At 38.5% G+C, this 14,996-nt stretch overlaps 1 protein-coding gene across 25 annotated transcripts in view; it reads right to left on the bottom strand.

Moving 5' to 3' along the window:
* Positions 1 to 14,996, bottom strand: part of HDAC9 (histone deacetylase 9) — a 1,063,328-nt gene that overhangs the window by 404,763 nt on the left and 643,569 nt on the right. For all 25 annotated transcript variants that reach the window (XM_042248291.2, XM_060414369.1, XM_042248295.2 and 22 more), the window contains 1 exon segment: positions 11,398 to 11,513. In XM_042248291.2, the coding sequence (XP_042104225.1) occupies positions 11,398 to 11,513 (116 nt within the window).

The raw sequence follows: 14,996 nt of genomic DNA, 5'->3' as shown, positions 1-14,996 counted from the left end.
AAACAAAAAGCATATGGGACTCCAATAAGAGACCACCTCCAAGAGGGATATTGCACACACGGGCTTTGACTAAAGTAAATATAATAACTTGTCAAGTATGTTTGGGGGAGCTGTAGATTTTCCCCTGGACAAACCTGGGATATCAATTAACTGGGGAAAATATCATGTGCTAATACAATGCAACCTCAGAATGTCACTGAAGAGTGATGCACCACCAAAACACAGGATGTTATTCCAAAACATCACCTCAATCATACGTTTGTTTGGAGATGAGTCGTAGTCTTAACATAATAAGAGCAGAAGGCTAAAGGTGGACTCTTCTCATTGCAACTTGGAATTCCAAACTAACTCAGAGTTTGTTTTTTCTTAAAAGAACAAGTCAGATATTTGCTCATGAAAAGCAAGAAATGCACTGAAGCTTTTAACATTACTTTGACTTTATATGCAAGCCTTTACAAAATTAAAGTTGTTGAAAACCCATGAAGATTGTTGGAAAAGATTTTATCATTACAATGTATGATATTGCAATTTTAAGGAGATACCAACAATGGTTGTATATTTGCTCTAATTTAAAAAGCCAAGATTCATAAGTCTGATTTTGCTTATACTATATGCTTTTACCATGAATTTAAAGTATAGAATATATACCTGAATGCAAATAAAAAAGTATATGAGGAAGCAAAAATACTTTAACAAGCTTATTGGCAGCAAGCAGTCATTTATAATAAAAGGGTATTTCATCTCCTATCTGTATTCATGGAAGAGAAATAAATGTGGGAAAACAACTACTTTAAATCATGTACAATACTCATTCAATGTTATATCTGTGTGCCACAGCAGAGACTTGACATGCACTATGGGAATGACACCAAAAGTTACCACAACCTCACAAAACAAGTTATCTTTGTTTCCCAGACAGAATTTGTGTGACATCTTCCCACGTCATCATAGGAAGCAAATCTATACTAAAGTGAGAGAAAGGTTTCTTCTCACGTGTAATAACTGCAGTAGCACATTGGCTGCTCACAGGAGCTTTTGACTAAAGTGAAGGGACTAGGGAAATGTCCATACTGTGAGATTTCAGACCCCTGTGATTTCATGCTATTTCCTAGGACAGCACCTACCATGTTTCAAGGCCTATGCCAGGGAGTTCTAGGGCATCGACCATAGTCCTCACATGCACTCTCCAGCACACCTTATATTCTCGTTATGGATGAATGAACTGAGTGATTGCCCTAATTCTGGTTCCCAGTGGGATCAGCAATAATACTTTTAAAGCGATCAAGGCTGGGTGATTTGTTGTCAGGTACTGCTCCAGAAGATATGCACTGCTCTGGAGCCATTATTGCCAGACAAGGGAACCACAAAACAGTATGGAGAAGGAGGAAGCTTGAGAGAAAAAAGAGGAAGCACAGTTAGTCTTGGGGCTTATGGTAAAGAATAAAAGTGTCCAACTGGGAGGCAGTGAGCCTCATGTGAGAAGAAAGCAGAAGCCCTGGTGACTTGATAGACGTAAGGATTTCCAAGTCATGGAGACAATTCCTGAGGAATAAATAAAGTCCAAAGTCCCTAAATTCACTAGGTAGAGTTGGCTCTTCTCACAGAGATTAACTGGTATATATCACATCATGGAACTTCAGAGACTTGGACATAATTTGTTTCCTTCAATTTACTGACAAGAAACAAGCACAGCATGTACATAAACTTCCAGTGGATAAAACCACAAATGATTCAACAGAACTGAAATAATGTTTTTCTCAAATTATTTTCTGTAATACCTTTCCTTGATTTGACTTTTTGATAGAAGCATATCTGTTTCAGGTTAATATTTCTTAACAGGAAACTGGAGCGGTATGGTACACTGCTAAAAGGGCGCAGACACACTTGAAAGTCAGGGGGACAGATGGTGAGAGGAGCCATTTCACTGAGTCAGTGAAGGATCCTGACCAGCATTCTTGCAAGGCTGGAAGGTTACCCCACCTTAGCACTGCGGTGAACTTACAAGTATTTCCAGGCAAGGCCAGGGCTTTTCCAGGAAGTAGTTTCAAAACTGATCCAGCCCTTCAAACAGGGCTATGCTAAGATACCAACGTTTCACATCTTAGAACACAGGGAAGATGGTTTTAATCTAAAAAATTTTCAGAGTCAGAAACTATTGCTGTGGTCAGATAAAATGGAAATATTTAATGTACAACAGCTATCGGCTAACATGCACAAAAAAATGAATTACAATTAAGTTAGATTAACAGGGTAGTGTTGGAGAAGGGCATGGCAACCCACTCCAGTATTCTTGCCTGGAGATCCTATGGACAGAGGAGCCTAGCGGGCTACAGTCCATGGGGTCGCAAAGAGTCGGACACCACTGAGCGACACAAACAACACAACAACGGGGTGGTATAGGGTGGGAAGGGTACAAAGATGCCCTAGACCACACAAGTGCAAAGGAAAGTGGAGAACTGGCTCTAATGACCTGTAGTAATTACCACAGGTTGTCAGTTTTAAACTAGGCTCTTATGGATAACTAGCATTTCACCAGAAAGAGCATGATATTGGAGAGGGGTATGACTGAACCGGGTGTTGGGGCAGGGGAGGCCTATCCATATTTTAATAATGACCTTCAAGTTTTAATTACTTTTCTCAACATCATGGCAACTGGAACACTATCTTATGGATAATATTAAAATAAAATTAATATTTTATTAATAGTAAAATACCCATATACTGAAAAATTACATGTATCTCACTAGATCTATTTATTTAGCCAATGAAATCAAGAAGACATCGGTTTCAATCAAAAGATTCAACTTCTCTTATGAAATGGACACTGGCAAAAATTAGAAAAATAGACAATGTTAAATGTTCAAGGGATCTAAGAAAGTAAAAACCATCACACATTACTGGTGAGACTGTGGACTGGCATAGCTATTCTGGAGAACATTTCAGCACTGTACACTATGACCCAGAGATTCTTCTGCTCTTCAAGAAATTCTCATTTAGTTACAAGGTGATGCGTATACATACACCCTGGAGCATTTTTTGGTGGTGTGAGAACTGGAGGTCACTGGGTCATCCAATTGGAGAATAGGTAGGTAAAATGGAGCAGTGCTTGCCAAGGATTACTACAGTGATTAAAAGCAAACTATTAGGTATATGTATCCATTCATTATATGACTGAGTGTAACAAGACATGCTTAGTTATAAAAATAAGAAATGAAAAGAGACTGATGACACCAAACCATTTATACCCATTAAAATTCATGAGCACAAAGCAAAAGATCCATGTTTCATGTAAGAAGCCATACAAACAAACAAGAAAACAGGAGAAAATGACTTCCTATAAGGGCAAGGAAAATGGAAGTAGGGATAGGAGGTAAGGAGGGAGGGAGGAAGGGAGGAAGGGAGGGAGTAGAAAGGAAGGGTGGGAGAGAGGGAGGGAAGGGACTACTTTTCTTACTCTTAAGACAAAGAAGTCAACAGATGACCCTTGACAGAACTCTAATTATATCATCACCTACTTTTTAAGAAGCTCATAGAAAAAGTGGATGCAAAAATTTTAAGTTGCTGCATGTTCAAAATTATATACAATATGCATAAGCCTTAGGAAAGGAATATAAATATAAGGCTTTGGTGAGCAGCAGTCTGGACTGGTGTAAAACAGCGTGGTCGAAGTATCCTACACTCAAGCTCCACTGCTCCGTGGCTTATGACTCAGGGCAGCTCCTAAGATGGGAGCAGCTGACTAGATCTACCAGGTAATGTCTGTTCTCTTAGAGTGGCATCTGGGAAGACACGCTTGTAAAGCCTCAAACTGTTTTGTCTTTAATAAAAGGTTCCAAATCCCTAAATCTAGTCTATCTAAATAAAAAGAAGAACCATATTAAAAAACAAACAAGTAAACAATGAAATTTTTTTTAAGTTCTTAATCATTTAATGTTTGCCTGTGGCTTTCGTGGTATTTTTCAAGATGGTATTTATTTCCTCTCCTCATTTCAGATAGTGGATAGAAAATTTAAATCGCCAAGTGACACATTTTTTTAGGCAGTAAAAACCTCTAAGTTTTCATTTTTACTGGACATTCAAGGGAATGGTAACCCACTCCAGTATTCTTGCCCGAAGAATCCCAAGGAGAGTGGAGCCTGGTGGGTTACAGTCTATAGGGTCTCAAAGAATTGGAGGCAACTGAGCAACTAACACTCACTTTCACTTGGTTTTCAAGAATGTATTACTATAAAATGTTTTGGAGACAAAAAAATTACTTGACAGGGGCTTCCTTTGTATTTAAAAGTCACTGATGTTTTGTTAAAAGTCTTGGTTTACAATATTGACTCATGTTATGCCTAGTAAATGAGTCTTTTGTCATAGCAACCTCTTTTCCCATGGGGGATTGGATGAGGAGTGTCTTATTTGCAGTCATCTAAAACCGAAGCTCTACACCCACTCAGAAGGGAGCATAACATTTACAGCAAATGTCACAACAACTATTATGAAACAATCGGCAGATGAGTCATGTGAGATTGAGGCAAAACAAGTGACAGTTCAAATGATTTTAGAGTACTTAACCTTGTTATTAGAATCCATTTTTAAAATCGTTTGTATCTGCTGGAAAAAATTATTTTAAAAATCACAGAGCAGAGCCAGCCACTAATGTTCAACTAGAAATAAACCAGCTGCTTGGCTACTGTTAAAATAGCTATCAAATAAATCTACTGAGCCTAAAATAATGGTGCTGATATTCATGGAAACATATTTGAACCCACAGGCCTACAGTATTAACAATAAAGTAACTAGATAGGTAAAGACATCTCTGACTGGAGTTGGAAATAGAAACTCCTGAGGTTTCAGCACCCCAACCAAGTTTACAAATGGGGAAACCAAGTAGCTCCAGCGATGCTGAGTTTGGGACAGGGCATGTGTAAGGAACTAGAGAAGTACAACAGAAGTGGCCAGAGCATATGGAAGCTCATTCTCACACGAGATTTGCTGGCTTGCAGACAAACGTACTAATGAGTTTTCCGTACCAGGAGTCAGTATTAATAACAACAAAAAATGAACTTGTTCCACAATTTACCACCTGCCTTCCAAATACTGATTCTCTACAACAAAGCTGCTGGGGTAGGTATTATTAATACTATCTTTATTAGGTAAATAATCTAAGATTCAGGACAAGTTTAGCGACTTAACCAATGGCGACCAAGTAGTTGGTTTTGCAGCCACATTACTTGGTAGCCCTCTGAATCCAAGACTAGAATACCTGAATTCATGGTATTGTTTCTTTAGCCTGGACTTAAAAATTAAATTCTCCTCTTGCTTCTGTCTTAACTTTTATCTAAATTATACAGAACAGATGAATTATAAGAGAGAAAACTTTCTTTTCACCTAAGCCTCAAGAACAGCCTGAAATACAGTTTTACTTTCCTATTTCCTAAACAGCAAAAAGGGAGTAGAATCCCATTCATCTACATGGGATCTGAAAGAATTATGTGACTTGCTTTTCTAATTTCAGCTCACAGAATAGAGAGTTGACTCAAACGTACACTGTTTTACTATTTTAAAAATGAAAACTCACCTGTTTTGCAAAACTTTGCTACTTAAGTAAAGATGGTAGAATAAGTCTATTTTATAAATGGTAAAGTATGCAACTAATATAATTTTTGAAATTGTAATGATGTAAATTTTTCATACCCCCACATATTTCTTTTGATATGAAGTTATATGCTATTATTAATCTTAGAGGGTGTCTATAAATATCACACAATTCAAAATGATCATTAATCAAAAACTGGTTGAAAAACATTTTTTTTTTTCCACTTTAGTTTAGGTGGCAGGATTTGGTGATACAAAGCTAGGATATTAATTTGCTGACAGTTTCAGTCTGAATTCTGCTGTCTCCTCACCTCCCCAGTATGAATTATGCTACAGACCTCTGTAAATGCAATGCAGCAGAAAAGCACATGTTAGTCATCAGGGTTGAATTTTTTGTTCTGGGCCATGGAGAGGCTACCCATCAGTGAATAAAGGTCTGCCCACCTGGCCTTTTGGATCATAGTTCAGGCACACAATTAATTCATTATGAAGTGAGTCACTGCTTGCTTTTGAACTCGTCTTCCCAGCTTTGGAGGTGAATGTCCTGTCACTGACCTGAAGAAATACCTCTACTCTTTCAAACTCCATTAAATCACATTTCCTTCTGTTTTTTTTTTTTTTTTTTAAACTGGTGGAGGTAGAAGGAAAGAATATGTTCAACAATTAGCTAATTGTTGGGCATCTAAATAGGTATTTGTGTTTACGTATCAGTAAAGGTTTTAGAAGTATAAAACAGATTAAAATAATACAAGCTAATTCCTTTAATTTACAGTCTCCATGGTACATATTTTTGAAATTTAATTATAGGGTCACACAATGTGAGCTACTTAACAGGTTTTAAAAATCTTGAAGTAAAGAGAAAATCTCATCTTTTCCATTTATTTTGAGTCTTATGAATATGTATTTCTTTGTTATACTAAGTACTGCATGCATATATTTGTATTTATAATGAAGGTATATATGTATCTTCATTTTTTGTAGCTTACCATGTCCCCTCCACTGTCTTTCTCCTTCTTGAGAGGTAACCATCATGCTAAATTTTGTGTTCATTATCCCTTTGATTTTTTACATTCTTTTGATTTTTTAAAAAATATACTGTTACCTACATATGTTTTCCTGAACAAAACTTTGAACTGCTGTTTCTAATCTTCACAAAATACCATCAAGCTATAAGTGGTCTTCTGTACCTTTTAACAATGCATTTTGAAAAATCAAATGCTGTTGAATGAATGTAGTTTAGTGTGTTTTCATTTCCTAAGAACATAGAATTCATCCATAAACATTTTAGAATCCAGATCCTTTAGTGTCTGTGCTACAGAATCATTCTTTAAGCTGAGAGGAAATGGAAATCTAAAGTTTTTTAGAAATATTTGTGACCAACTTGTACCTTCTCTGAAAATTCATTAAAGGGTTGCAGAAAACTGACTGATGTTGAGATATAATTTATAATTGCACTAATAGAAATACAATACCTATAACCAACAGTCTTAAGAATCTTACATCAATGGTCACAAATATATGTGAAATAGTTATTTCCTCTGGTGTCATGTTTAGAAAGAGAAATGAAAAGCAAAGGGACAATGGATGGTAAGAAACAAGAAATGGAGGACTGGAGAAAAATGCAGTGGCTTGAATTGTATTCTTCACATGCCTGAAAGATGGTCACAAGTAAGAGAGTTTCCTATCTATTCTGCTCATTTTCCTTGGAAAACTGAGAGAAAATTTTAAAGTCTAAAATGAATGTGAGAGGTTTCCCTGGTGGTCCAGTGGTTAGGAATCCACCTTGCAATGCAAGAGACACCAGTTTGATACCTGGCCCAGGAAGATCTCACATGCCTCGGAGCAACTAAGCCTGTGTGTTAGAACTACTGAGCTTGTGCTCAAGAGCCCATGAGACATAACTACTGAGCCCATGTGCTGCAATTACTGAAGTCGGCACACCTAGAGCCTATGCTCCACAACAGGAGAGGCCACCACAAGGAGAAGCCCACAGGTAACAACTAGAGAGTAGCCTCTATTCGCCACAACTAGAGAAAGCCCACGTGCAGCAATGAAGACCCACCTTAGCCAAAAATAAAAGAACTAACAAACAAATAAATCTTTAAAAAATAAGTAAAATAAAATGAATGTGTATTCATCTAGAAAGGATTTACACTTGTTTTTTCCAGAAGTACGGATGTGAGAGTTGGACTATGAAGAAAGCTGAGCGCCAAAGAATTGATGCTTTTGAACTGTGGTGTTGGAGAAGACTCTTGAGAGTCCCTTGGACGGCAAGGAGATCCAACCAGTCCATTCTGAAGGAGATCAACCCTGGGATTTCTTTGGAGGGAATGATGCTAAAGCTGAAACTCCAGTACTTTGGCCACCTCATGCGAAGAGTTGACTCATTGGAAAAGACTGTGATGCTGGGAGGGATTGGGGGTAGGAGGAGAAGGGGACGACAGAGGATGAGATGGCTGGATTGCATCACCGACTTGATGGACTTGAGTTTGAGTGAACTCCGGGAGTTGGTGATGGACAGGGAGGCCTGGCGTGCTGCAATTCATGGGGTCGCAAAGAGTCGGACATGACTGAGTGACTGAACTGAACTGAGGGAACTAAAAATCTGAGGCACTTTAAATTAAATTAACCATTTGAAGTTATAAAAATCTGGGCTACAGCTTTATATATTCTGGTTATAACTCCTCAAGGAGAGAGTGTGCCCCTGCCCTGGTCTACATCAAGATATCTCTGGGGGTGGGGATGAGGGACCCACCGATGTAGCATAAATATGTGTCATGGGTTGGATGGTCTCCTGTTAGATCATCTTTGGTCAGCACAGGGCTTTGCCTTCTCTCTTCTGAAAACCAAAACTCAAGACTCAAGTACACAAACGTCCTCACAGAAGTGACTTCACTGATTCCAGTTCTTTCCCTATCGCGGATAACCTCTGGGTGTCTGCTTTCAATTAGCCAGATAATTTATGACTTATAAATAATTTATTACACATTTATGTTGGTATGTATGAAATTATAGATATATATTTTGGCATAACATACAGAAGATACGTTTTATCAGTCAAGCTGACTGTCCAAAATCAACTAGATTGCTTGAAGAAACAGTGAAGTGAGTTCCGTTTGAATAAGAGTGCCCCAGTGGAAGTCTGATAATCACATATCAGAAAAGCAGATGATTCAAGAATCAGAGATTCGATCAATCTCTTTCAGCTCCAAACCATCATGACTCTATACAATACAATGGAAGATGCATGTCACAGTTATACATGAGAAGTTATTATACCAGCTTTTTCCTGTAGCAAGCAATGCCTGATAAGGAGGCATTATAATGACAGAGAAGGAAAACTCAAAATTTCAGTCAATGATGGTGACTTCAAAACAGCTGATTCCATAGGAGTGGCTGTTGCCTTTGCTTAGCCTGATACAGAAACTATATACATAGTCTATTGGGTTGTTCAGTCACTAAGATGTGTCCAACTCTTTGCGACCCCATGGACAAGCTCCTCTATCCTCCACTATCTCTTCTCAAACTCATGTCCATTGAGTTGGTGATGCTATCTAACCATCTCATCCTCTGCCACCCTCTTCACTTTTTGCCTTCAATCTTTCCCAGCATCAGGGTCTCTTCCAACGAGTCAGCTCTTCGCATCAGCCAGCCAAACTATTGGAGTTTCAGCTTCAGCATCAGTCCTTTCAATGAATATTCAGGATGAATTTCCTTTAGGATTGACTGGTTTGGTCTCCTTGCTCTCCAAGGGACTCTCAAGAGTCTTTTCCAGCACCACAGTTTGAAAGCACCAATTTTTCGGTGCTCAGCCTCCTTTGTGGTTCAACTGTCACATTCGTACATGACTCCTGGAAAAACAATAGCTTTGACTAGATGGATCTTTGTTGGCAAAGTGATGTCTCTGCTTTTTAATACACTATCTAGGTTTCTCATAGCTGTTCTTCCAAGGAGTAAGCGTCTTTTAATTTCATGGCTGTGGTCACTGTTCGCAGTGATTTTGGAGCCCAGAAAATAAAATTTGTCACTGTTTCCACTTTCCCCCTTTCTATCTTCCATGAAGTGATTGCACCAGTTGCCATGATACTAGTTTTCTGAATGTTGAGTTTTAAGCTAGCTTTTTACCCTCCTCTTTTACCTCATCAAGAGGCTCTTTACCCTCTCTTGGCTTTTTGCTATCAGAGTGGTAGCATCTGCACATCTGAGGTTGTTGATATTTCTCCTGGCAGTCTTGATTCCTGCTTGGGATTCATCCAAAATGGCACTTTGCATGATGTACTCTGCATATAAGTTAAATAAGCAGGGTGATAATATATAGATAGCCTTGACGTTCTCCTTTCCCGATTTGGAAACAGCCTGTTCCACGTCCAATTCTAACTGTTGCTTCTTGTCCTGCATACAGGTTTCTCAGGAGGCGGGTAAGGTGGTCTGGTATTTCTATCTCTCGAAGAATTTTCCATAGTTTATTGTGATCTACACAATCAAAGGCTTTAGCATAGTCAATGAAGCAGATGTTTTTCTGGTATTCCTTTGCTTTTTTCTATGATACAACGGGTGTTGACAATTAGAGCTCTAGTTCCTCTGCCTTTTCTAAAGCCAGATTGTACATCTGGAAGTTCTCAGTTCACATACTGCTGAAGTCTAGCTTGAAAGATTTTGAGCATTACCTTGCTAGCATTTGAAATGAGTGCTGTAGTATGGTAGTTTGAACATTCTTTGTCATCACCCTTCTCTGGGATTGGAATGAAAACTGACCTTTTCTGGTCCTGTGGACACTGCCGAGTTTTTCAAATTTGCTGGCACATTGAGTGCAGCACTTTAACAGCATCATTATTAAAGATCTGAAATAGCTCAGCTGGAATTCCATCATCTCCACTAGCTTTATTTGTCGTAATGCTTCCTAAGGCTCACTTGACTTCCCACTCCAGGATGTCTGGTGCTAGGTGAGTGACCCCACTATCGTGGTTGTCTGGATCATTAAGACCTTTTTGTTTTGTTCTTCTGTGTATTCTTGCTACCTTTTCTTAATCTCTTCTGCTTCTGTTAGATTCTTGCCATTTCTGTCCTTTATTGTGCCCATCTTTGCATGAAATGTTCCCTTGGTATCTCCAATTTTATTGAAGAGATCTCTAGTCTTTCCCATTCTACTGTCTATACACACAATTTCTTGTTGACTCCCAAATTTACTGTTTTATATTCTTGTATCACTGGCTTCAACAAATCATGTGTTATTTCAGACCCATTTTCTTGAATCTTTTGTTTTTCAAGGACAGAGTTCATATATCATTTGTCTGGCTATCCTCATTGCCAGGCAAAATGAATAGCATATAGAAGGTCCTCAATACACTGCTTAGTGGAACTGTGTTCCTCAATTATGATACTACAACTATTTTTCATGACTCTTCAGGTCAAACAGATAAAACCTACTTTGCTGGGCAACTGTTCCGAAAGGTGTGCATGAAGTTGTTCTCACTTACTGATGTGTCTACTCACAGCAGAATAACCAAGAGCCATGAAGAAGGACTTCAGGGTTGTACAGCTACTGGGCAGTGAGTGTATACTCAGCATAAGTAAGAGTGTGTGGGTTTGTTTTTTTTTTTTTTTGTAAGATTACATTTCAGCATTTTCAAACTTGTGATTATCATCCAAACTTTGTAAATAAAATCACATTTACTCAGTTCCACACATTATAAACCTATCAGAAAAGTAACTAAGGTCAGGTGGCTTTAAACTTCAGTTCAGAAATATCACTGAGTTTTAGGGGGCTAATCAAAGATTTAACTTTCAAAACAACCAAAATAATAAGAGCCTTACCTCAGCATGAGGAGTAGGTGGCAAAACTGAAGTCTCATTTTCAGTTATATTTCCAGTTGGACCATTGTTTGGTGAACTGGGACCAGATCCTGGGGAACTGCTACTGACTGAAGATTCTGAAAAACAATGGGAAGTACAAATACACTCATGAAAAACATACAGAGATGAACTGTAGTTATACTCTAAGTAATATACAGCAACAGACACTGTTTCTCCCCCCAGCATGAATGACAAGCACCATGTCACTAAATAAAAAGAACCCTAAAAAAATTTGGAACATTTCTGAATTTTCGTATCACTTTTCTCCCCTTCTTTTAACTGCTAAAAATACAACATAGTATTCAATAATTTTAAAGATATTCAGTTGGAGAGGATTATAGAAGCTTTTGATTAGGAAAAAAATAAAGCAAGTAATCTTCTGTTACTTCCTGTTGGGCAATCATAAAAAAAAATAACTGTAATAGACTTGCATAGTTCATAAAACCATGCCATCAGCACAGGAGGCCTGGAACCATTTCCATGGTATGTGGAAAAACTGCTTATATTCTATGTTATAAATAGCTCTTTATTTAATATACTAAGGCTATACCTTATTACAGAGCATCTTAGTCAAAGTTATGTGGAGAAAATACAGTGGAAGATAAAATCTCAGTGTTACACTGATCGCCTAGTACAACATTGTTTAATCTTAACTCTACCCAACTTATTTTCCAGAAGATAAGATGCCTAAATTTAATATGTTCAATTTTAAAGACCAATATAACAAGAAATTCACTTGCCAAAAGTTAAATAAAAACAATATAGATCATCTCTGTCAATTTCAGATATAAAGTTCAAACGCATTTCAATTTATGACAGAGGTAGTTCACTTACTAAAATATCTAATTAATGAAATATAAACTTCCAGATACTAGAAATATAGCTAAGAGAGGCCACCTTATCAAGCTTTGGCAAGTAATCTGTTGAGCTCTAATCAATTCCCTATTACCTTCCATAGTTCTTTCATTTCAACATTTTTCTAGGTGTCTCATCCTTTGTCTACTCAGCTCTGCACAAATGATCTTGATTCACGCTTCTTGGAGACTGACAACTTCTAAATGATTTCCATCAGTAATTTTTCTTTCTACCTCATGATTTTGTTATATACACTCTCCTTGCCCACATCAAAGTGAAAACATTTCTCTTCTGCTCCCTGCTCCAATACTGTCACATACACTTTCACCCATGGCCCCACCCCCGAACATCTGCTTTAAGATTTTGCTCCATCAATTATTTTGAACCTTCATGTTGTCCTTTTCCACTGGAATTGTACATCTAGTCTGAAAGCATGCTAGTAACTTGTAAGAAGTGATGTGCTCATTCCTTTAAGAGCTGGCCATCTAGCTTACTCATTGTGGACGGGAATTGTTCTCTCACAATACAAAATTTGAAAAGTTTTGACAAAGCAGTTCTCATTCTCCTCATCCCTTCTACAATAAAATTCTTTACCTCCAGATTTGTTTTTCCTTCTCTCTGGCTTTTCCTCCTTCAATCAATTCCTAAATGTAGGTATTCACCAAAGTTTGTAGCCTTATCCTATTTCTCTTTTCCTTGTCAAAACAATTCAAAGTGATGACACCAAGTATCATTTTTAGGCAGAATCCTTGCATTCAGTTCACTTCAGTCGCTCAGCCATGTCTGACTCTTTGTGACCCCATGGACCGCAGCACACCAGGCCTCTCTGCCCATCACTGCTTCCCTGCCCATCAGCAACCCCTGGAGTTTACCCAAATTCATGTCCATTGAGTTGGTGATGCCATCCAAACATCTCATCCTCTGTCGTCTCCTTCTGCCCTGAATATTTCCTCCCATAAAAGCTGCATTTCTTGTGATTTCCTCTCAGAATCTCAAGTCTGAATCCCTTTGGAATGCTGGACATTGTTTATCTCTCTTTAATGTATATCGAATTCAGTGTATTTTAATATTAAACGTGCCCTGCTTAACTCTGTTTATAGTCATCCTTAGATTTAACTTCTATGCAGAGTACATCATGAGAAACGCTGGGCTGGAAGAAGCACAAGCTGGAATCAAGATTGCCGGGAGAAATATCAATAACCTCAGATATGCAGATGACACCACCCTTATGGCAGAAAGTGAAGAGGAACGAAAAAGTCTCTTGATGAAAGTGAAAGAGGAGAGTGAAAAAGTTGGCTTAAAGCTCAACATTCAGAAAATGAAGATCATGGCATCTGGTTCCATCACATCATGGGAAATAGATGGGGAAACAGTGGAAACAGTGTCAGACTTTATTTTTTTGGGCTGTAAAATCACTGTAGATGGTGACTGCAGCCATGAAATTAAAAGATGCTTACTCCTTGGAAGAAAAGTTATGACCAACCTAGAAGCATATTGAAAAGCAGAGGCATTACTTTGCCAACAAAGGTCCGTTTAGTCAAGGCTATGGTTTTTCCTGTGGTCATGTATGGATGCAAGAGTTGGACTATGAAGAAGGCTGAGCGCCGAAGAATTGATGCTTTTGAATGGTGGTGTTGGAGAAGACTCTTGAGAGTCCCTTGGACTGCAAGGAGATCCAACCAGTCCATTCTAAAGGAGATCAGCTTTGGGTTTTCTTTGGAAGGAATGATGCTAAAGCTGAAACTCCAGTACTTTGGCCACCTCATGCGAAGAGTTGACTCATTGGAAAAGACTCTGATGCTGGGAGGGATTGAGGGCAGGAGGAAAAGGGGACGGCAGAGGATGAGATGGCCGGATGGCATCACCAACTCGATGGACGTGAGTTTGAGTGAACTCCGGGAGTTGGTGATGGACAGGGAGGCCTGGCATGCTGCGATTCATGGGGTTGCAAAGAGTTGGACGCGACTGAGCGACTGAACTGAACTGACTGAGAGTCGTTCTCATTCCCTTCCTTATGCCAAATCTAATCAATTACTAGGTCAGTTTGTTTTGTTCTTTCCATTATTTTTCATCTTCTTCTGACTACAAAGATTTCAGTTTAATCTCTCAGCCCTCATTATCCTCTCATGGACTACAGAAAATATCTCCTAACATTTCTGAGTTGCTATAGTAGTCCTTCCAAACTTTCCTTAAACTGCTGCCAGATGGATCAGAGTGAGACAACTTTCACTATATTCCTCTGCCCCAAAATGGAGCCTGACATTATTTCCTACTATTGCCCTTTTTGAACTCTGCACTCAGTCAAATTTAAATTGCCTACTTCCCATATGTGCCACTTTCCCATTTCAGGCTTTTTTATGCTCTTATTTCTCCACCTCCTTCATCACAGGGTCAATCCCACCTCTATGTTCAAAGCCTGGCTCATATACCATCTGTTCCCTGTAAATGGGAGTGCCCAAGTTGCAGGCTATAGTTGCTTGCCCTCCCTTGGAACCCTTACAACTTTCAACTTTCTATTATAAATATTTCTCTACTCAGAAGTGTATCACCAATGGAAAGAATGTGAGACTGGTGACAGAATTCTGATCATGCCACCTACTTACTATGGGATTTCAAGTCACTGGTATCATAAAGGTCCTAAATATATTTCGCTCACTGTCTTTCAGTCTATATATCTTGCTTACATTTTGATTAATCTACTTTTT

Source organism: Ovis aries, chromosome 4 (assembly GCF_016772045.2).
Source record: "Ovis aries strain OAR_USU_Benz2616 breed Rambouillet chromosome 4, ARS-UI_Ramb_v3.0, whole genome shotgun sequence".
Classification (NCBI taxonomy): Eukaryota; Metazoa; Chordata; class Mammalia; order Artiodactyla; family Bovidae; genus Ovis; species Ovis aries.
This window is presented reverse-complemented; position numbering and strand designations above follow the sequence as displayed.